At 34.6% G+C, this 23,424-nt stretch overlaps 1 protein-coding gene across 5 annotated transcripts; it reads left to right on the forward strand.

The window, feature by feature from the left end:
- The first annotated feature begins 9,716 nt into the window (after window positions 1–9,716).
- On the forward strand, window positions 9,717–22,596 carry LOC123534472 (uncharacterized). Of its 5 annotated transcripts, XM_053520243.1 has the most exons (6): window positions 9,717–10,032; window positions 10,495–10,660; window positions 10,936–11,037; window positions 11,444–11,752; window positions 15,915–16,129; window positions 20,022–22,596. In XM_053520243.1, exons 4-6 carry the CDS (start codon window positions 11,452–11,454, stop codon window positions 22,086–22,088), a joined length of 2,583 nt encoding a protein of 860 aa, XP_053376218.1. In that variant the 5' UTR covers window positions 9,717–10,032; window positions 10,495–10,660; window positions 10,936–11,037; window positions 11,444–11,451; the 3' UTR covers window positions 22,089–22,596. The 5 variants fall into 5 exon arrangements, with proteins under 5 accessions (XP_053376218.1, XP_053376216.1, XP_045172680.2 ...); XM_053520241.1 differs by having other exon boundaries at window positions 10,495–11,037; XM_045316745.2 differs by lacking the exons at window positions 10,495–10,660; window positions 10,936–11,037.
- The last annotated feature ends 828 nt before the right edge of the window (window positions 22,597–23,424 follow it).

The following is a 23,424-nucleotide window of genomic DNA, read 5'->3' on the forward strand; positions in this document are numbered from 1 at the left end:
ATTGTGTAGTGTATGTGACTGGCTGCTTAAAGCAAGTTTGACTGTATTTGAAAACTGTCGATGATTCAAGTGTTTGAGCAACAAAACGCATCATAACGTGCATTATGCACTAGGCAGGAGTTTTAACTCCGATTCAATAAGATTCAATTGTCATTTTTATCAATTTCTACTACCATATCCTTTCCGCAGCCTTAACGTACTAAAACGTATTAGCGTCTGATGGCCCTTTCACACTTCCGTAGAAACAACATTTATTACACGAAACTTATTTTGAAAATATTTCTGAAATGTCTAGGTCTGCAGCTCTCAAATACGGTTATATCTTACATCTGAGGCATACACTGACACACTCAGACAACATCAAAAATGACATTTTGAGCGATTTGATGAAGTTCCAAAATTATCAATGTACCCTTGGTCCGTTACGGACCCCTGTGGGATTTGTGTTTATCCAGAGCTCAAATATTTTTTCATAGATTAAAAGCTGACATGCTGTACTAAAGCCCAGGTAATTTCAATTCGTCATAAAATGCTGAAAATTGGCTCCCCAATAGCAAAAAAAAAAAAAAAAAAGAAGTATACGCGCATACATTTAGACCGGGTGACCCCTGCGCGTGACCCCTGACTATCTACGAATCAAAATGCGGCTTTCGTTTTCAAGTTTAGCATTTCTACTTTCATTTTATTTACTTCCGGAAATAGATGAAGGTCGAGTGACGTCATTTTCTGTGTTGTCAAAAACATACATATGCCTGGCGAGATTGCATAAATATGTGCTGGCCGTCCTAAGGTTATGATGTTGATATAGATCCTGGATATTTAGAATGCGTAGCAAAGATACATAAAGTCTTGTGGCTAGCTTACGCATAAGAGAACACTTACTTACATGACATATGAGCCGTGCCATGGGAAAAACAACATAGTGGGTTTGCGACCAGCATGGATCCAGACCAGCCTGCGCATCCGCGCAGTCTGGTCAGGATCCATGTTGTTCGCTAACGGTTTCTCTAATTGCAATAGGCTTTGAAAGCAAACAGCATGGATCCTGACACGAATGCGCGGATGCGCAGGCTGGTCTGGATCCATGCTGGTCGCAAACCCACTATGTTGGTTTTCTCATGGCACGGCTAAATTATAAAGTATTGAAACCGTGTAGTTGAAAAGGCAGCAACTGCTGCGAAAACAAAACATTTTTTCCTTCACTCATTGACTGTTTTTAGATAATCACCATAATGGTATTCAGGCATGCAGTAACTTCACAAAAATGAAATATGTTCATCTACCAGATATGGGACAAATAAAGTGAATCAATACTTTAGTATAATAGTGCTTTATGCTTGAAAAGTACTCGGGTTAAGAACAGATTACTCATTCTCCTGTTATCACAAGTATTTCTTAATACATTTTATATGTATCTAACTAAACAAATACGTAATAAACATGTATAATTTCAATTTAATGAAGAATATTAATGCGTGTGATGGCAGCTGTATGTACGCATGATACACATCAACTCAACTGAAGAAGACAACTCGGCGGTATCAACCAAATACAGCTTTATCATAGCATTGATGTTGCCAACAATAATTTTATCAGCTGACACAAAGCAACCATTTATAGACATGCAGATCCTCATTTCTATCAACATCGCATGTGCCAATCCACTAAATTACTAAAATTGCCTTGTATTGAAGATAAAAGGTCGAGATGCTCTTAGAATGTATATACAATTCTTGCATAAACTACAAAATATGAAGATGTGTGATGTGTTGCTGGCGAGGGGATAGAGGAGGGTTCGAGTGTGTCAGGTATGTTTGTGTATATTTACCTGTTACAGTCGTCCCCGGGTCAGACTGCATAAACACTCACTGAACAGTCAAGTCAAGGTGTAATATGACTTTTAATTGATGACAACATAGCCAAGCTTTTTGGAGGGTAACTGTCTTAGGCTCTTTCGACATCGATAACCCGGCGCTTAAATGTCACGTTGACATTTCTTTTTAAAGTTTCGTAATAAAAGTTTTTTTTCTCTCGATTGGAACAGCGGACCTCTGGAATAACAGTCAAGAGTGTTATCACTAGGCCACCTATTATACGTATTTGTAACCAATATGTAGGGTGTTTAAAGGACCAATACCTGAAATCAGTGATTTTATCTTCTTTAACTGCGCAGCTGAAAACGGTTCTATTTCTCTCAAATAACATTCAATACAAATGAATATAATATATAAATAATTGAGCGTTTGAATACGGCGGTTAACTTGTTACATAATGCAAATTCAAGTTTACTTTTCTGTCATGACTTTAGAAAATCTGTAAACAAATATTTATTTAACTTTATGTAAAGCTTGTCACGCCGACTTTACAGCTTTCGACATTTTGTTTATTTTATAATAGACGTAAATGTTTGTAATTTCTTTTTAAAACCACATTAAGATAGAAAGACAAACGGTTGTAAAATTCCATAATTCTTCTGTTTTTTATGTTGAAAGCAAATAAGCAGCCGTGTTACACCTCAAAATAGCAGCGACGCATTTTGGCAGTCACCAAATGCGTTGCAAGTTGATGATGTGTAAAGGATCATGGAATGGAACGTATTTTGGTAGTTTTTTCTACATCAGGAGCAGTGCTCATTTTTACATTACGCACAAAAAGAGAGATAAAAGGAGAGAATGTCTCTTATAGAAATGGTGGGAGAACAGAAGGGGTTCGGTTGTGTAGCGTACACAAACACAACACGAACACGAAACGAGTCTGAACGTTTTTGATGTTTATTTGCACAGTGGAATATTTCGTACATACTTTCATAATTTATTTCGTAACTTCTTAAGTCTTAACAAATGTCATATCTAAACCTAACTTGATATCCGCGAGACCCATTCCTAGGTCTAAGTCCAGCCGGACTTCTAAGCCCTTCTGACCACTTCTGCCCATCTAAATATCTGTAGCTCTATTATATAGCTACTAGTATATCATAACATCGGTTATATGTATTGTCTGACAATTTGATGTACAAAACGTGAGGATGTGATATAATAAACAATTAGATAAATGCATCAACAATATCAGCTTGACAGGTGTGTAGCTGGTGTACTGTCTAACCTTGATTATTTTACACTCGTTACCCACCGAAAGAAAAAAAAATTGAATTGCAAATTTAAATTTTTCAGACTTGAAGTACTATCTCTTTCCTTACAATATGACATGTAGAATGATAATTTAATATGATCAAGAACATTAGAATACAATCTGAAGAATGATATTAAAGAACAGCGTTAAAGAAAAAATCTTAAGTCATTTATGCAATTAATGTAAACAAGAACAAAGGAGAATAGAATTTTAAACTAAACAATTTTCACAATTCATAGAAAGTCTTTTTTTTATATTTTATATCGGCCTTTGTAGTGGCACTTCTCCTTTCTTCCTCAAAGACTTTTTCTTTAACCCGTGTTACATCCATATTTCACAAAACCAATATCTGTAAAATAAAGCAAAACACATGTGAGCATCATTTAGAATATATGCTATATAAGAGTTAGGAAAAAGATAACAATTTCGTTTAATAACATTGATAAATTGCCTGTAATTATTGTCGCGTGTATAGATATATTTAAATTTCACTTATTTATACAAAGATTTTATTCAGCATATTTATCTTACTTTCGAAATATTTTGATATTTGACTACAGTTCTTAAATAAATAGTAAAATCGATATGTCATGACCAAAATGTATGAATTATGTATTGATAAGTAGAAAGAGAGAGAAGATAATTAGTTTTTTTAGTGTTCTGTAATTTCCTAGCTGGACCATTTTCTTCGCCAAACCCGAGTTCCGCTCCCGAGATATAGTTTTCGTATAGAAACAATCAAAAATTTAGATCCATGAGCGTGTGAAAGGGGCCTCAAACGACGCTTCCTATGCAGTAACATTATATTGTTTTGTTGTTTTAATGTGCTAGTGTTGTCGGAGGGATAGTCCGCCGAGATTTTTTAAAGCACGAAAATGCTGAATTCTGTAAAATAAAGTATAAATGTGAGAATGGCGCGTGAGTCCTCCACCTAGATATTTTCTCGTGAATCTCCTGAATTTTGATCTCAAACAGTCTATATTATTTACGGGCTTTTGTGAAATCTCTCCTAGGGTCAGAGTCAGGGGCAGCGGCCTCCGTGATCGAGTGATTAAGGTCGCTGACTTCAAATCACTTGCCCCTCATTTATGTGTGTTCGATCCTCACTTGGGGCGTTGAATTCTTCATGTGAGGAAGTCATCCAGCTGGCTTACGGAAGATCGGTGGTTCTCCTCAGGTGCCCGCTCGTGATAAAATAGTGCACGGAGGGGCACCTGGGGTCTTCCTCAATGAGAGTATTATTAATACCGTTTTGCGTTGGATGTGTACATATCCAACGCAGTTTGGTACTACATTTTTTTAAACTACCAAATTGTGCGGAGTGTAACGCATTTTGGTAGTGACTACCAAAACTCGACCGAATTTTGGTAGAGACTTCCAAAACGCGTTGCTACCATTTTGAGGTGCAGCACAGCTGTCCAAATAGAGAATTTGCATATTCATATAGTTAGAAGAAAAAAATACTTCTTTCAATTTTACGAATGAATTTCTATTTCCGGGAGGCTGTGAAAAGAATTTATTCAACTGTACCATAGGTATATAATAGAAATTATATACATTATTTATAACTCTTTCTCCGACCCGTAGGGCATTGACGGAACTAGGTCATAATTATATTGACCTTTTCTCTGTCAGTGTCCTGAAGCCTGCGGGAGTGGCCCTCAAAAGGGACCGTTTGTGAGAGGAGCTACCTTTTTTGTTGACGGTCTGTGGATAGACGGCCGCACTTCCCAATCCCTACGCTCAACGTATATTATTGGTCGGGTTTTCATCACCCCTTACAGGAGTGATCAGTATTAAGCCTCATATTGTATATTGCTGGTATGTTCCAGTTTAGTGATTTTCAGTGGAGTTATAGCCCATGATTTGTAGTACTTTACATTGCCTGGGCAACTGCTGTGATACCACCAAGAAGAATTATAACAAACTACACAAAAGTCATCATTGCCAAGTGTAGTTGTGCATATTATGGGCAGGTTCTGGTTAAGTGTTTTTCGGCGAGTTATGGCCCTTGATTCGTCAAATTTTGTAATGTTTATCTTGTATAATAGTGCAGATATCCATGTCACAAATTGACATACGGGCCTTATTTTATCTGTAGTGTAAATGCAGGTATTGCATCATCTTTTTGTAAATTTTTGAGTTATTGAGGTAAATGTCAGATTTCACGCATAAAATACCTCTCATGTTTTTCTGTATTTCATAACTTAAATTTTCATATAAATTTCATTAAATTCTGTTCAGTAATAAGAAAGTTGATATTTTATAAACTTCAGTAATTCGTGTTTTTATCCCCAAAACCACTATAATGGGCCTCAAATTGTCAATTTCAATTCGCGCCAAAATAGTCAGATTTCCCGGCTATATCGTGAATCCCGTTAAAATGACAATAGTCATAGCTCACGGCTTAGCCGTAAGTCCCATGAAATTTAGTATTTGGCGGGACATTACCCATAGACTACCCTAGATATGCCTTGCGCAAACCACCTTCCGACATTATAGACGAATCTATGTCTGAATTATTTTCTTGCTAGAAATTTATGCTCGATCGAGGTAAGAAATTTATTTGTTAGATTTTTGTATGATTTTTGCATTACGATTTTTATTTGGTAAATTTTTGTTCATTCTACAGAATTCTGTAACATTTACTTTTCGGCACATGATTTTGGCTAGTTTCGGTATGTCAGGATAATTTATTAAGTTTTTCAGACTTTTGTAAATTATTTAGAAAGAGGAGTCTAAACGTTTCGTTTATATAAGATGTTAGATTTATACTGAAATTTGTAACATGATAATTGTAAAAGCACTGTTTCAAAAACTTATGTCAAACATTTTGTTAATTATGGAACGCCGTTACTGCATTGTATTGTTATGTATAAATCTATATGGCAAGTCTAATACCATGTATGTAATATAGTATTGTAATTTGTAATTGTGTGCCAGTCTATAGCACATCTAATTAATGTCCGTTGTAGTGTATGGCATTAGTATATGGATGCCAACTATCATATAACGTTTGATTTACATTGAATTTTGTTAATTTGTAGTTGTAAATAATGGCTGCAGTTTATCATTTCCATTACTATAATATTTCATCATATACTTTTCATATCTTTTTCTTACTTTAACTTTAGTCTTTTAAGTAAGTAATTTTTGTAATAATGGAAGTAAGAAGTAATTAGTGACGTATTTGAATCACGTGACGTATGAACTTAGTAGCACATATATTTTGTATAAGTAGCACGTATTATTTATGGGAGCCTACGGAGGTATGGTGTACCCAAAGGAGCAGTTTTATGCCCTGACTTATTAGTCCCCTACTGGTTGAAAACCAGTTTCGGGGACTATAGGAATGCACTTTTCCGTCATTCCGTCATTCTGTCATTCCGTCATTCTGTCATTCCGTCCGTCCGCAATTTCGTGTCCGGTCCATAACTCTTTTATCCATGAAGGGATTTTATTATTACTTGGCACAAATGTTCCCCACGATGAGACGACGTGTCATGTGCAAAACCCGGACCCCTAGCTTAAAGGTCAAGGTCACAATTGGAGGTCAAAGGTCAACAGGGCTTTTTTCCTGTCCGGTCCATAACTCTCCCATCCATGAAGGGATTTTAATATCACTTGGCACAATTGTACCTCATAATAAGACGATGTGTCATGCACAACTTTCAGACCCCTAGCTTAAAGGTCAAGGTCACACTTAGTAGTCAAATGTTAACATGGCATGAACAGAGTCTGTTTCGTGTCCGGTCCATAACTCTTTCATCCATGAAGGGATTTTAATATTACTTGACACAAATGTTCCCCATGATGTGACGATGTGTCATGCGCAAAACCTACACCCCTGACTCAAAGGTCAAGGTCACAATTGGAGGTCAAAGGTCAACAGGGCTTTTTTCCTGTCCGGTCCATAACTCTTTCATCCATGAAGGGATTTTAATATTACTTGACACAAATGTTCCCCATGATGTGGCGATGTGTCTTGCGCAAAACCTGCACCCCTAACTCAAAGGTCAAGGTCACAATTGGAGGTCAAAGGTCAACAGGGCTTTTTTCCTGTCCGGTCCATAACTCTCTCATCCATGAAGGGATTTTAATATCAATTGGCAAAATTGTATGTCATAATAAGACAATGTGTCGTGCACAACTTTCAGACCCCTAGCTCAAAGGTCAAGGTCACACTTAGTAGTCAAATGTTAACATGGCATGAACAGGGTCTGTTTCGTGTCCGGTCCATAACTCTGTCATTCATTAAGGGATTTCAATATTACTTGGCACAGATGTTCTCCATGATGAGACAACGTGTCATACACAAATCCCGGAGCCCTTGCTCAAAGGTCAAGGTCATACTTAGAGGTCAAAGGTCTAATTCAAGAAGGACTTTGTCTGGAGCATTTCTTCTTTATGCATGGAGGGATTTTAATGTAACTTGGCACAAATGTTCACCATCATAAGACAAATTGTCTTGCGCCAGAACCTGGTCGCTAGGTCTAAGGTCAAGGTCATACTTAGAGGTCAAAGGTCAAATTCAAGAATGACTTTGTCCGGAGCATTTCTTCTTCATGCATGGAGAGATTTTGATGTAACTTGGTACAAATGTTCACCACCATGAGGCACACTTTTTTTAGAATTACGTCCCTTTGTTGTTACTATAAATAGATTACATTGTAACTTTTTTATTACTGGCCTTAGGGAAAATTCAAGACCACTTTTCTGTGGTACAACATGCATGTTACATCCAATATTTAGGTGTATTTTGGTCTATCTCTGCCTGGTAAAGATTTTCTTGTGGACTTACATTTTATAGATTTTTTTTTTTTTTTTTTTTTAGGATTAATTTCACTTTGTTGTTACTATAAATAACTTTTATGATAACTTTTTGTAAAATCGGCCAAAAAAATTCCAAATGAAAAAAAACTGTACGTTTTTATATATGCAAATTTTAATCCAAGTGCTTTGTTATATTATATTGTAAATGTAGTACAATATTGTTTATACATCATTGACAAATATCAGTTCATTATGTTATACTGCAGTAGAGAAAATTAGGTGCCTTCCAGTAGGGGACTTTGTATTGCATGGCAATACTTCATTCACTTGTTTGTTTTTGCTATGGTGCTTACCATATGTTATATATTTTAGCTTCTTCCGCCAGACGATTTTACCTGGTGATGTCATAACCCGGAAGTACAATGCCCGAGGTTCACTTGTCTTCACTCGCCTGGATGTGATTTTCCCAGCGCAGAGCTTTCGTCCCATGGTTGTGCCGTAAACCGCAAAGACGATGATTTTTGTTATCCTCTGAAGTCAGCTCAGGGATGCAATCACCTACCACCATAGGGAGCCAATACGGAATCAACGTATTCACGGTTTAAAGGGACTGGATTAGAAGATATGTTGTCATATATTGTTTGTGCTACTTAAAGTTCACAATTGAATTAAAGAACTGTGTCACGTCAGATTAGAATGGAACTATAAGAACTTTTGTATCTAGAGATACTGAACTTTCTTTTTTTTCTTTCTTATAATCAGTTTTTTTCTTCTTTTCATATCATCTATTCATTGTTAATAATCATCTTTTGTAAATAAATTTGTAAATATTGTAAAGGGTGTTGATTTATTCTGATGGTTACTGTCGCCGGTACGGCCTTTCCTGTCACAATCCATCAAATCTTACAGGAGAGATCAGTGTCAGCTTTTTGTTTTGTCTCTAGTTATTTCACATCTGGATTTCTGCAATGTCATACTGTATGGTGTAGCTATCGGTGAGGTGCGTAAGATGCAACGTATTCAAACTTCACAGGAGTTACCACTACAAAGCCTACTTGTAGATATAGTTCAGTGATTTTTCCTGGAAATATGGCCCTTTATTTGTGGTATTTTACAATTTTTGTGCGGTAAGTGGCTGGAGACATACGTTTATGTCAAACATCTGTGGTAACAAGTTTTTCATTTGTCAAATTTTGTCATTAGTTTCCACATTATCTCTCCATTTTTCATATGCGTTGTATTACAATGAATTTCATAACACTGGTTGTTTTGTTGAGCTGATTGAAGAAGTCACGTAAGAATTTCAATCATTGTGTTAGTTTATTGTTGACGTAAGGCATAGGACTGGTTGAATAAGAATTGTCCTTGATCATGTGTCTTTATTATTATTATGTGAATCTCATGTTTATGCTATGTACATACTGAGAATTTAATAATGAACTTGGAAACTTGGATAAACTTGGTTTCTTTCTGATATTAATGAAAATCATTAACTAGTTTGAATCATGACGTTATCATTTTTGTAAACAACTGAATATCATTTTTGGCCGTTTAGTAGAAATCACCCAATATGCAAATCTTCACAAATATATGAGATAAAAATGCAGAAAATTGTAAGAAAAAAAACGGAAACTCATATGTGAGGGTCATAATAAAAAATGTGGCGGCCACATTTTAACCAAGAACATAATGACCCTTTTAAAGGTATAAATGATCAGCAGACACCTGGTGATGTATGGTTGAATAGAGCGCCGTGGCACGTCTCATTTATCCCAATAAAGATATGAAATCCGCGACACGGTCAAAACTGTATTATACACCTTGATAATTACACGGGACGCACTACTTTGAATAAACACACACGGATATAAATCCACGCCGCTTCGTTTTGCACTGACTGAAGTTATGCTCATCCGAACTGAGATGGACAGTTTAACGTTGGATTTTTTTATCGTAGAAATAAAGATTAATAGTTGCGGATTTTTTCATACTGTGCACATTTCATGGTCGTTGATCGGAATGTCAGTCCTACGGATGACAATTTAACAACAACAACAACAAAAAACGAAAAACGAAAAAAAAAAAAAAAAAAAACAAAAAAAAAAAAAGGGAAACAGCTATACTATAGAGGTAATAAAAGAACATTATTATTATTATTATTATCATTGTTATTATCATTAATTTTATTCCTGGGAGAATCTAGTATCAATATATTAAGAGTATTTACAATGAAAGGTGGCATATGAATACGAAAGAAAAATGAACGTAATTTGTACAATTTTTACAAATGACACAAAGACTCAAAACATAGACGAGGACAGACTTTAGTTTCCGAAAGAAAAACAAATGTTTATACAAATATCTAAAATTTATTTTCTTTAATTTTTAAACCATAGATGTATTAAGAATATTAACGAAGTGTGTATTAGTTTCCATTTTGATACCGTAAATATCCTACCTTAATAGTTTGAGCTGGATTGATCCGCGCCACGGTAAATTACATAGAGTCCAAAACCGTTACTTTTCAATTAAACCTGTTGATAGATAAATCGAATTTTTTAAGCATTCTGACGAAATAGAATTTCTAAACAGTCCCGGCACACGTATACAGCAAGAAAGAAGAATCGAAATCCCCATCACAGATTAAATATAGACAATCAGATAATAATGATCACCTGAAATACCTAAATGACACACAAGAAGGATAATGTCACAGACAGATCAAGGACATGTTGTAATTACCACAACTTACATACTAGTACGTTCTTATAGTATTTTATTTAATCTACGCATTATAATAATCATTATGAACGAACCACTAGTGGATAAATGGATAAATTTCAAGCATTTAATCGCTTGACGTACGCAACTATCAAAGAGACATAGTCACTTTTTTTTCAATTTTCATCTTGGTGTAAAATAACAAAATTAATGTATCATCTTTGTAACGGAATGATGGATCACTTACATTATAGTTGTGTTTAAATCGATCGATTGCTTTGGCAGAGTATTCAACAGACAGTTTTGTTATAGATCGATGAACATAAAAGCACAGCATGCTGTTAAATCAAACACCGTGTTTCACGGAAAATAAATTTCATTGGTAGACGGCGGAAGTTACTTAATGGCTCACCGGTGCGTAGTTTGTTAGTTTATCTCAGTTCGCCATTCATTTACGAACATGAAAGTTAAAAGTATAATCACATAATTTGCCACGTAATATAAAATGAAAAAAGTATATATGAAGAAAGTAATTTGATAAAGTGCATGGTTTTTAACCGGTATTTACACAGTAAATAGAAATACCGTTTGGAGTAATTTTGAACCACCATTTGTGTAAATTAGTTAAGGCGTATCCTGCACGGGTAATTGACAATCAGCATGGGAAATGAGTGAGTATACCATTCGATGACGTAAGAGTTAAAAGCTGCTGTACTTCTTAATGTTTTAATGAACTGAAAGAGCATATGCAGAAGTTAGAAGGAAAGAAGGAATATTTTTTTAAACTAATAATTATAAAATATCTATAATATTATTTTAGTGTCGAAAATGGGGAAGAGAGGACCTAATATAAAAAGATATGTGCAAAGCCCAGCTGATGTTGCCGGCAAACGAACGGCAACCGATAAACTTAATGAAATAAAACTGAGGAACTCGAATTCACAAAGGAAACAGGTCGGTGAAACTGTCAATATAAAAGATAAATCTGCAGCATTTTCGGATAATATTTTTCCTCATTGGCTGCCATGGATATTGTTTCCGTTGACGTTAGGTATAAGGATTTTGTACGTACTGGAGCCGACGAATTGGTGGATATTACATCCAGACGAGATATTTCAAACGATAGAAGGTGAGCATTTTTTTCTGTTGTAAAGGTTAAATGTTCAGTATCATAATACAGATCTGCGAAGGATTAAAAAAGGAATATTTGCCTAATAATTTTTATTTGTTTCTACGGTGGCATTAATGAAGGTTTGGCGTGGTAAAACTTTAGCACATACAGCGTATAAACGGCCATTCGATTTATAATTGTTACAAGTACTAATTGAAACTACATTTCAGGAGGCACAGACTTTATTCTTATTTTGTTATAGTTATAGTTTTGATCCAATCCGTATAGCATTATGCTCCATACCTACTTGGTATATAATTGTATTATTATGTCAAAATGTAATATGTCATACCTTCTCCACTTATATGTATTCACTGTTCGTCATATATTATGTATATATTATGTAAATGTTGCCACCATGGACTTAAAGTCCAGTGGAATATATATGAATAAAAAACTTGAAAAAAAACTTGAAACTTGAAAACTATATAAGTTAAGTTTGGGCAAAATATTGCTAATGAAATTTAGGCTTGATTCTATTCATGTATGATTTTAAAACTTCACAATATATTGAAACACATCATAAATGCATTAGAAAGAAAAAAGGTACATCTGGTTCACCAAACGATGATACAGTGGTTAAGGATAGGTCGTACGTTATACACCTGTCAAGTATCATATTATATACTTATGGGCCGACAAGCCATTCAATAAATGTTTTGTACGTATAAACGTAACTGCATCCAAAAGAAGAAACAAAAGGATACGCTATCATAATCTGACTGAAACAGAGCAAAATATGACGAAATAATTTAAGTTGTTTTAATAATGAAAGTAAATTGTTTCCATTTAACTTTAAACTCGTGCACCGGTTACACGTCGTACATCATATTTATGACAGATTTTACAAAAAGGAAACTAAATGCATTGTCATGGTGTCTTTGATGGATATGTTTGTATGATGTTTTAACATATTGAATTCATGTGTGGTATCTATAGGAAATTCAATTTTTAAACTAACTAAAATGCTAAAACGGTTCAAGTCTAAAAGTTATAAAAAGTAACATTGTAAATTGTATCTATACAGTCGTTAAAATAATCGGGCAATTTATATAAATATATACATTAAAATATTGAGAAACGAAATAACTTTTTTTACAAACTTTCTTAAATTAAAAGAAATTATTGACTATTTTAGCGAATAAAGGTTAGTTCTTAAATCAATACTTACCACCTTAAACAGTGTGTTTAAATTTAGGTGTTTGTTAATTTTTAAAAGAAATTAGTTATTGCCTTAGAAACCAAGTTAGTATACTAAAAAGACGCAGCAACTGGTCAGAAAATTATGACACATGAAACATTATAATTTGACTGACTTGCATTATTAGTTTGTTAACGTAATTCTGCACGTTGGAAACAAAGATTGGTCTACAAAATAGAATTTTTAATGAAACTTTCTATAATTGTAGATTTACTTATTTTCAATCATATTTTGCCGAAAGAAATTGTCCACGTGCTTGATTTCTTACAATTCGCCGGATTCACTGATTGTATAACACATAAACCAAATAATGCCTGGGACATAATTTAATTTCTTCCGGAAGATATTAATGAGCCGCACCATGAGAAAATCAACATACTGCATTTGCGACCAGCATGGATCCAGACCAGCCTGCGCATCTGCGCAGTCTGGTCAGGATCCATGCTATTCGCTAACACTTTCTCAAATTGCAATAGGCTTTGAAAGCGAACAGCATAGACCCTGACCAGACTGCGCGGATGCAAAGGCTGGTCTGGATCCAAGCTGGTCGCAAATGCACTATGTTGGTTTTCCCATTGTGCGGCTCATTTATGCTACCGACTTAACGGCTACCAGACATTGTTTTATCTATTCCGGATAAATGTCTACAGCATCAGTTTCGGTTAAACTTAGGAAGCTACTGTCCTTTTAGCTACGTAACCCCAAACTGCATGATCTGCAAGGTTCCGTTCTGTTTTGTTCTGTTCTGTTCATGTTTAAAAGAGGTCTGTCTTGTAAAATAAGTCAGCAGTAAATTGGAATGCGTTTAAAACATAAATATATCTCGTCGTAATACCCAATCAAGTGAACATAAAACAAACTTTAACAGCGTTATATTGCCATTAGTCTACTATAAAAAAGCTATTAAATGCATCATATGGCCCAAACATTCTGTTTGTAAAAGAAAATTGAAAGATGGCTTTTCGCTTTTAATGCCCATATAACTGTTTTGGTAGCAACTACAAGGTTCCTATTGAACTGGAAAAAAAAATCCATTTTATACAACAAAGGCAACTTGTCAAAGATTTATTTCGTTTTATATTACTTGTGTGACCTTTTTTTCGGATTCCTACTAGATAATTGCATTGCCAATAGCTTTGACAAATACAAGTGCCAAATGGATCTTTCCGAAATAAAAGAAATCTTTAGAGAATACAAGGCAAACACTTTTACATGCAATTTGGAATCTGATAAACACTCTAATTAATACAGAGTTACTAAAACCACCCACGATGGCGGTACCGCCCGTGGCAGACAAATAAAGTGTATAGTATGAGTTTACAGACATACGATATGTATGGATTATTATTGGTCTTGCCCTTTAATAAAAAGGATATTAAATTTGACCTAATTTGGTGAATAAGTTTGATTATTTTATCAATACAAATCTTGATCAACCCCGTGTTAGTCATGTCACTTCAAGATGGTTAAAGAGATAAAACAAATAATGATTCGATTGCATAAACTTCTCATTAACAATGTAACACCGAGTAACGTCTTTAAAAATGACGATGATTATATGCTATGATAAGGTTAAAGAGGGCGATTTTTTTTTTTACTTGCTTTCGGCTAAATTTGTTTATAGTTATAATAGATACAATCAAATCTGCATTAAGCAGTCAGTCAAGGGAGATACACAACATGTCTACTAAAGACAAGTTAGAATTAGAACAAAATGCCTATTTGACAAGTTACCTGAATGCGTATGGCTGCTTAATTAACACGGGTGACCGTTAAGGAAGGTTCAACTGTATGTTATAACGTCGACCTTTTCCGTCGTGATGACCAAAGTACGAGTATACGTTAAATGGTAAAGACACCTTTTGCCCTTATAATGGCGTATTTATTCATGTATCTTAGTTAAAAATCAAGATTTGGAGAATGAAAAAAAAAATAATAATAATAGAGTCTTTGAAATAATTACTAAAAAAAAAAACCGTACGATTTTTAATGTCTGTATTATTATGTTGATTTTGTTGTCAGCGAATTTAATTTAACAAAGGCGGGAAAAGGGAAACGTTTAACCACAGAATGTAAAACACAGACACAATGTTTAATAATGCCTTTTAAAGGCAACGAGAATTTTCCCAGGAAAGTGTCGGTATCGCATTTAAAATTTGTTTTGTATGTACTTTTAACATCAATTTTGCAAATTTCAAAGTCAAGTTTTAACGATACATCTATATCATACTGGGGTATTTACGGGTATTTAAGTTAATTGAATCATTTTGACATTATTTATTCATCTAACGCATGCAAATTGGTGTAAAAACTATCATTTCGATTTCATTTATCCCGCTTTCCACAGATGCATTAGTCATATAAATCCATAGGCGGTCTCATATCTTAATCCATTATAACTATCAAAAACACGAAACTTGTGAATCTAATTATGGTGCATTTTTTATGGTGCATGTAAAGTACTCAGCCTGTATGTCTGGTTTCAGCCGATAGATCAATTGCCTTTTCATCGCATAATTATACTAATGCGACAAAAGGCATGTCGCATCTTTCATACTAAGTTCATTTTAATCAGTTTTTGTCTTATTGAATGAAAAGCTATCAAATAATCTCCATGGCTTTTATGAATACTAATATTTCATAAATAGATATTTCAAGCTATTAATTTCTCACTTGTATTTAATAAATATTCAAATTCCCACGGGTAAGAATGAGAAGTATAAGTTTTATCATAACCAAAACAATGTTATAAACTTTTCTTTTTTCCGAAATGAAGAAATATATAATATTGTTTGAGTTTGATATTTTAGGCACTATTAGTTAAATAAGGAAAGTAACCCAGTAAGCCGCGAAACAGACAATTATTAGCTATATTACGAAATTCTAAAACATTTTTACACGTGGTGTTCACTTTTTCAGTCGCTCATTCAGACGTTTTTGGATACGGTTTTCGACCTTACGAGTACCTGCCTCCACCAAGTCCTGACGTCATAAACTCAACAACACTATCTAGTGCGCACGTGCAAGAAATTCAGTTAGGGATGTTCAGTCTCAGATCCTATATTCTGCCAAAACTTATTTCCGGTGTATTAATATTAGCTGATATGAGTGGGATCAACGCTTCGCCATATTTAGTAAGCATATAGTATTATTTATAAATTTTCATTACATCTTTTCATACGCCTAGAACGCTTTGTTGCTTAATTACATTTTCATTAGGTTTTGATTATTACCTGCATCGTTCTACATTTGTTATTTATAAATGTACTCATATTTAAATGTCTCAGTGTGAAGCATTATACGACACTTTTATATGTAATATACCTATATCAGTATAGGTGAGTGGTCAGTAGCATCCTGGTATGGACAGCTATCAAGTTTGTCAAATGATTCAGGTTGGCCCCTTTAAGGGACCACCAGAGCTAAAACAATAGAAAGAAAAACAACATTTAAATGACTTCTTCTCGTGCACCGCTGGACATTATTATAAGATTTTCTTCCAGTTTGTTCAAATGGGGGCGCTTGACTCCTTTTAAGGGCCGCTCTAGCTAAAAACTAGGAAAATATCTTTAAACGACTTCTTCAAATGAAATATTTCATGAATCAGCAAACTTGCTATGTAGCATCATTGCAAGGTCCTATCTCGGTTCTTTTTTAATTGGAGCATTCGGCCCGTTTTAAGGGTCAATAAATGTAAAAGTAGAAATACCTTTAAATTACTTCTTGTCATGAACTACCGGATGGATCTTCATCAGACTTGGTCTGTAGCATCTTTGTAAGGTCATGTCCTCAGCTTATACAATTAGGGGCCTTTTGCCCCTTTGAGTTGCCACTACAGCTAAAGTAGAAAAATGTTTAAACGACCTCTTCTCATGAACCGCTTAAAGAATCTTGATCAAGCTTGGTCAGTAGCATCTCTATGAGGTCCTCTCCCAATTTTATTGGGACACTCTGCCTCTTTTAAGGGTCGCGGTAACTAGAGCTAAAAATAGAAATATCTTTAAATGTCTGTTCACGAACCGCTTAATGGATCTTTTTCTAACTTGGTCTGTAGCATTATCACAAGGTCCCCTCCCAACTTACTAAAGTAGGGAGCGGAGAGCTTAGTTCCTTTTATATGCCGCTGGAGGTAAAACAAGAGATACCCTTAAACGGCTTCTAGTGAACCGCTTGATGGATCTACATCAAACATAAACTTTAGTCTCATTGTGACGTCCTCCTACAAGTTTGCTCAAATCGGGGACTCATCCTCTTTTAGGGACCATTACAACTCAAAATAGAAATGCCTGGCGCTTGATAGATCTTCAACAAGCTTGGTCTGTAGCAGTGTTATGAAATTCTTTGTTAATTTCTCCAACTAATGAGACTTGGCCATTTAAAGGGGCCACTAGAGCTAAAATTAGAAATAAATCTAAATTACCTTTTGCTCTTGAATCCATGGGCGAATCTTCATTAAACCAAGTCAGTAACATCCTTGTAAGGCCCCCTCGCAAATTTGTTCAAATGGGGGCAACTGACTAGGATTACGCAGATTTGTTTTAGCACACACATCAGTATGTTACCATTCACGATGCAGTATGTCATACACACATTCAAATTCAAGTAGTCAGGACAATGTAAGCGACCAGGCGCGTAGCTATGGCATTTTTCATAGTACGCAGACGTAATGGGGATCGGGCGTCGCTGTATCCTCCCCATGGTTATTTATCAATGTGAGAATGGCAAATGGTGCATTTTAGCGTGTATTTGGAGCAAAAACATTGCACGAAAACCTAATACTTTGTTAACTGTTTAATATAAGATGTTTTATTTTACTAGTTATGTGCATAATATTGCACATGCAATCTGCGGTTTAGTGATCCATGTTATTTATGTGCAAATATTAATTCAAAACAAATGGTTAGTGGTGATAAACTTTGAAAATATCATTTTGATTGGATATATCATCCAAGAGATATGTCTGTAAGTATTTATACGATAGCTGTTACAAGGAATTTGCCATAACTCCAAACTGAATACTAGACTAGTCAACAAAGACATGTTAAGTTTCATGATACTGATACAAATGTACCAATTCTGAAACTGATACCTTGCATAGGGAAAGCATTCCGATAAAGCGACGTCTTCATTACGTCAACTTCGTTATAGGTATTTCCCTTCTCTCTCTTTTTTTTAACTAAAACAGTGTTCTGCAAAATGTTTCTTAAATTATTTCGCGGTTTTGCCATCGTGATCTCGCGCTTCCCGCTTCATTCTTACGATATGCGATAACGATGGCGAATGGCGAGATCGTGAAACTAGCAATTTCGCGCCATTGTGATTTCGCGCATGTGAATATTCTTGATTTCATGCTTCGTCGTCGTGATCTCGCGCTTTACCATCATGATTTCGCGCTTTACCATCATGATCCCGCGCTTCGCGTATCGCCTGCTCAAGACGGAGAAGCGCAAGATCACAATGGCGAAGTGCGAAAAAAAAACCCCGAATATTTCAGGCTTTAACAGTAGCATTCGGTAGTCATTTTACCAACCATATTAAAAACATAGCGTGAATGTTGATATATGTCAACGACATCTAAAACCAAGTATTACACTGAAATCTTGATTGGATATTTTTTTAGAATGTTGTTTAAGATCTTCTGAAATATAATGCATATAATTTTATTACCTATAAGGCCATTGAAAAAATCGTAATCACCAATTGTAAAGAAAAAACATATTTACCTCACTGTCAATTGGTTGACAGATACTGTAATATCGTATGACTTGTACCGGTGTCAAACTTAGGTGTGATTATTTGATTTTTATAATATTTTATTTTTTACAACATTGGGACCATGGAATAATTGATAATTTCATAGATAAGACATATCTATGATATTTGAAAATAACGTAATAATTATTACGCGTGACAAAGTACGTTTACAGTGTTATACAAAATGATTGTCCTATTCAAAAGCTATTAGCCTTGAAAATGTGTCTTTGCCAATTTCTCAACCAACAGTTTATCAATTTTGACATTGTATTATAATTTTATTATAGAAATTTGACTCTTTATACCGTTGGCATAGACGGTGTATGAATATAATATTTCACATGGTCAGGATTATTACAAAATAAGCGATCAAATAGTAGGATAATGACTGTACCTAAATTGTTATAAAAGACAATTATTGGTGAATTTCAATGCACGTTAAATCAACTAATTATATAAACCAGTTTGCTATTACTTCAGTTTACCGTACTTCAAATAAAATAAGAAGTAAGCAATGATTGCGAATGAAGCAATATAGACTTCTTGTTGCAACCAAATAAACTAGCCAGTTTAATTTTGTGTGTTTGCCAGATTTTCATTACGCAGCTTCGTATCTGCGTAATAGCAGCTACGCGCCTGGCGACTTAGGGTCATGTGGCCCTTTTGTCATTATCTTTTATTTGAATACATTTTTGAAGACACATGTTTCCATTTACTATAATTATGTTTCGCTTAAATGGGTTTCTGTTATTCTGCTTCTTTGTAGAAACAATGTATCCGTTTGCTTACAAAAGTCTGGTCCGTCTTCGTGCTAAAACACAAAAGAATTATGCACATTAAAGAGTCGATTCACCCCAGTTACAACTAATGAATTCATTTGAAGGGGTTACCGTAACTAAGTGTTTAAGCTGATTTCCAGTCGCTTACTCCTCACTTCTGTTGGTTCGGCCCTTGCTAGGGTCCTCATATGAAGAAACCAACTGGCTGCTTTCGAAATGTTTTTTTGGTCTGCCATGGTGCCTGCGCACCTGAAATAAAAGTGTGGAGGGGCATATGATGTCTTTCTCCACTATAAAAAGATCGACAATGTTTACTTAATTGTGTGGATTTAACATAAAACTTCCAACAAAATTCATTTCAGTTGCATATATCCGCGTTCAAGAATTGTTATAAAGGAAAGTGGAACAAAGTTTAATTATTTTTATGAGAAATTTCTTATTGTATTTTATCTAATAATTCACTTTATACTATTTCTTTATGTTTATATTGCAGGTCATGAAGATATTTCACGTGACAGTTACATCTCTTCTACCAGTGATCGTCTTTCAATTTAGTCGGATATTACATCATTCCAGTGACATTGGATGTCTTTCTGCCATCTTAGTTAGTTCTTCATCGTCCTTGAATATCTTTGGAACCCATACATTAATCAATAGCTTTCTAGCTCCTTTTTTCTTTTTGTGTTTGCTTCCTCTAGTCAGCTCATTGTCATCTTTAGAGATGCTTGGTATTGGAGAGTCAAAACAATCGGAGGTTGCTAGTGTTGAAGAACCTTCAGATTCTCGAGGAGAATCAAGAGTTGCGAATGGACAAACTGTAACAATGAGTGAAATACATAATGCAAATGGTGAAATATTGGGTATTGAAAATGATAGTCCAAAAGGGATATATACTCGATCTGGTCAGTTTACGCAAGAATCAAATAAGACATTTCCTAGTCATGATGAAAACGCAAATGTTATCTATCTAAAAGAAAATTTGTCAAATAGGCGTGCAAGTAATATCTATGGATTAAGAAGTACTGCATCTACATCTAAAGCAATAGATGAACAGAGAAACCAAACACAAATTAAAGAGGTCGGCAATGGTGCATTTATTTACAAGATCAATAAACATGAAGTACTGGCAGGTTTAGGTCTTGCCCTTAGCATTTATGTCAGAGTAGATTTGGTTTTCATACCGCTTTTACTTTCAGCCGGTTTTTACCATTTTAGTTTCAAGCGTATCTCGGAAACAGTGAAGTTACTCAAGTACTATATTCTTGGTATAGCGGCAGGCATTTTGATTGGTGGTTACTGCGATTACGTCACGTATGAAAGGTGGTTCTTTTCGCCATATCAGTGGTACAAATTTAACGTACGGAATAGTTTTGCTGGCGAAATCTTTGGCGTAAACAGCTGCTACTTTTATCTGCTTAAACTATATCAAAATGAACCTCTAGTGACACTGTCTTTCACAATTCTTCTGATTCATGTTTTAGATATTATCCATCGTTTGTTTACATCATCAAACAAACATAGTCAATCAGCTAGGAATCAAAGCTTTATTATATTTATATTTCTTTTGCTAGCATTTAGTTTAAACAGTCACAAGGAATTGCGTTTAATGCATAACGGTATCATATTTATGTACATTGCAGTTTCAAGTGCAATATGGTCGCTGCCTAGTAGATTTTCACGTAATCAAAATGGATGCCAGTATTCTATTTATATTGTCTATTTATTTACTGCTTTATTTATGTCTAGTCATTGTTTCAATTTTATTAATATGAAATTTGAAGACCGAGCAAAATGGACTTACGGTAAAAACACAGATTCTCACGAAACTAATATATGTTTAGACTTTATCCGCCAGCAGAAAGATGTGACAGGTGTTTTTATGGACCGATCTGTGCATACATCCGGGGCTTACTCCATACTCCACCATGACATTCCAGTGTTTGCTTTAAACATTTTTGAATATATGGAATACAGAAAAACTATAACTCAACATACAAATGGTGCTGCTGGCTTGGATTTATTCTCCAGTAAAAAGAACGGATTTTCAACTTTCACAAATATTTCTGATTTTATATCAGTCTATCATTCGCAATATCTTTCCCTAAAGGTAAGGCAAACTCCACAGTATAACTTCCTTATTCTAAAAACTAACAGTAACTTCATTGACATTGGATATGACGAAATGTTCCGAGTTGGAAATTCTAAAGTTTTGAAAAGAACTTTTGAAAAACAGAAGGAAGAGGATCTAGCAAATACAACGGACAATATAAAGATCTTTTGGAATGCAACAATTCTTGAATATGAAGGCAGTTGGTTGATACATTATGGATTGTACACAAAAGCTGAGCAGAGACTTTTAATGTCTAATAGAATAGATCCAAGGCGGATTGGTACGTTTAGAATATTATTAAGTATGTACAGTAAACTGAAACAGACAGATGACTACAGAAGTGTACTTAAGGCATGTTTACAATTATACACTAAAAAGGAGTGTCAACAACATTATACTCCGATTATGCTACATTCTGGTTACTATAGGAATAAATATGTTCAAAAATGAAAAGGCAATATTTTGGTAATTGGTTTATGGACAAAAGTAGTAGAAACGCAAATATTCTGGTTCACCAAAGTCTAATTTACTTCGTTCACAGGGAAATTTAGAAATTGAAGACTTTGGTCAAGTTCATGTTGACAGCAAATATTTAGATTCCCCCTTTTCTTCTATGAAAACGTGACTGGTGAAAGAATAGTATATTTGCTCCAACTTGCCATGTACACATATTTCGCTGCACGTTCATTTGTTAGAAACAGTTCTGTTTATGAAATTACACTCAAAAGCAAATACATGAATGCATTGCTACTAGAATTAGTGCATTGACAGAATACTTGTCATAATCAAAATATAATGTGAAATGATTTGATCCCTATCCTTTCTTTATTAATCGTTGTCATAAGTTTTCCATCTTTGTGCACATTTTATTTTTTGTTGTTGTTTATTACGTCCAGCCTACAGCTGAAAAATATCATAATATCTTTTGACAGAGTCGCAGAATAAAAGAAAAATTGCATTAGCGGCTGTTCTATTTATATTCATAATATTGTCATCATTGATAATGATTATTGCCAGCCTGGTATGCGCCTTGATGATCAAGATACTACGTTGTTGGTTTTCGTAAAGACACTCATACGACCCTTATATTACCTGTATGTATGCAAAGTTATAAAGTATGGGCTATCACATTCTACCTCGTTATTCTCTTGAGCGGAAACGACAATTGTGTCAACTAAAACAACTAAGTTTTTCAATGTAAAAGAGCGCTAGGTGTAGATGGTATCTATGCCTTCAAGAAATTTGATACACTAAATTAAAGAAAACAGTAAGGAACTGTTCAACACCATCAACTGGTTGATAATAATTAATTTCATGGCTTTATTTCCTACGTTTGCTTTGCAGAAGAACGTGCTATAATATATAAGCAATGAAACTATAAATATTTATCAATTAGCTCTACGAATTCGTCTAGCTTTAATTCATTTAGAAAAATATATTGAGCTATATTTATAAAAAGAAACAAACTTTGGCATTAGAAAATAAAGGGTATTACGGAAGTTTTAACATCCCGACACTGAGTTTTCACAATATCCGTTAGCTGACTTTGTAAACAATACGAACAAACACACTATATCATTAATATGTAGTCAAAAGTTTTAACACATTTATATAGAAAATCTCCATAGCTACAACGCAAAAAAATCGGATGCATTGTAAAAAAATGAAATATTAATTTGTAACAATAGGCTATTCGCCGCCAACTTTAGTAGGAAAATTGAAAGTAATGTGTTATGTTAGCTTCTTTGTAATACCACGCCTATCTTATATCGAAATGTTACTCAGA

This window comes from Mercenaria mercenaria, chromosome 12, assembly GCF_021730395.1.
Source record: "Mercenaria mercenaria strain notata chromosome 12, MADL_Memer_1, whole genome shotgun sequence".
NCBI classification, from domain to species: domain Eukaryota; kingdom Metazoa; phylum Mollusca; class Bivalvia; order Venerida; family Veneridae; genus Mercenaria; species Mercenaria mercenaria.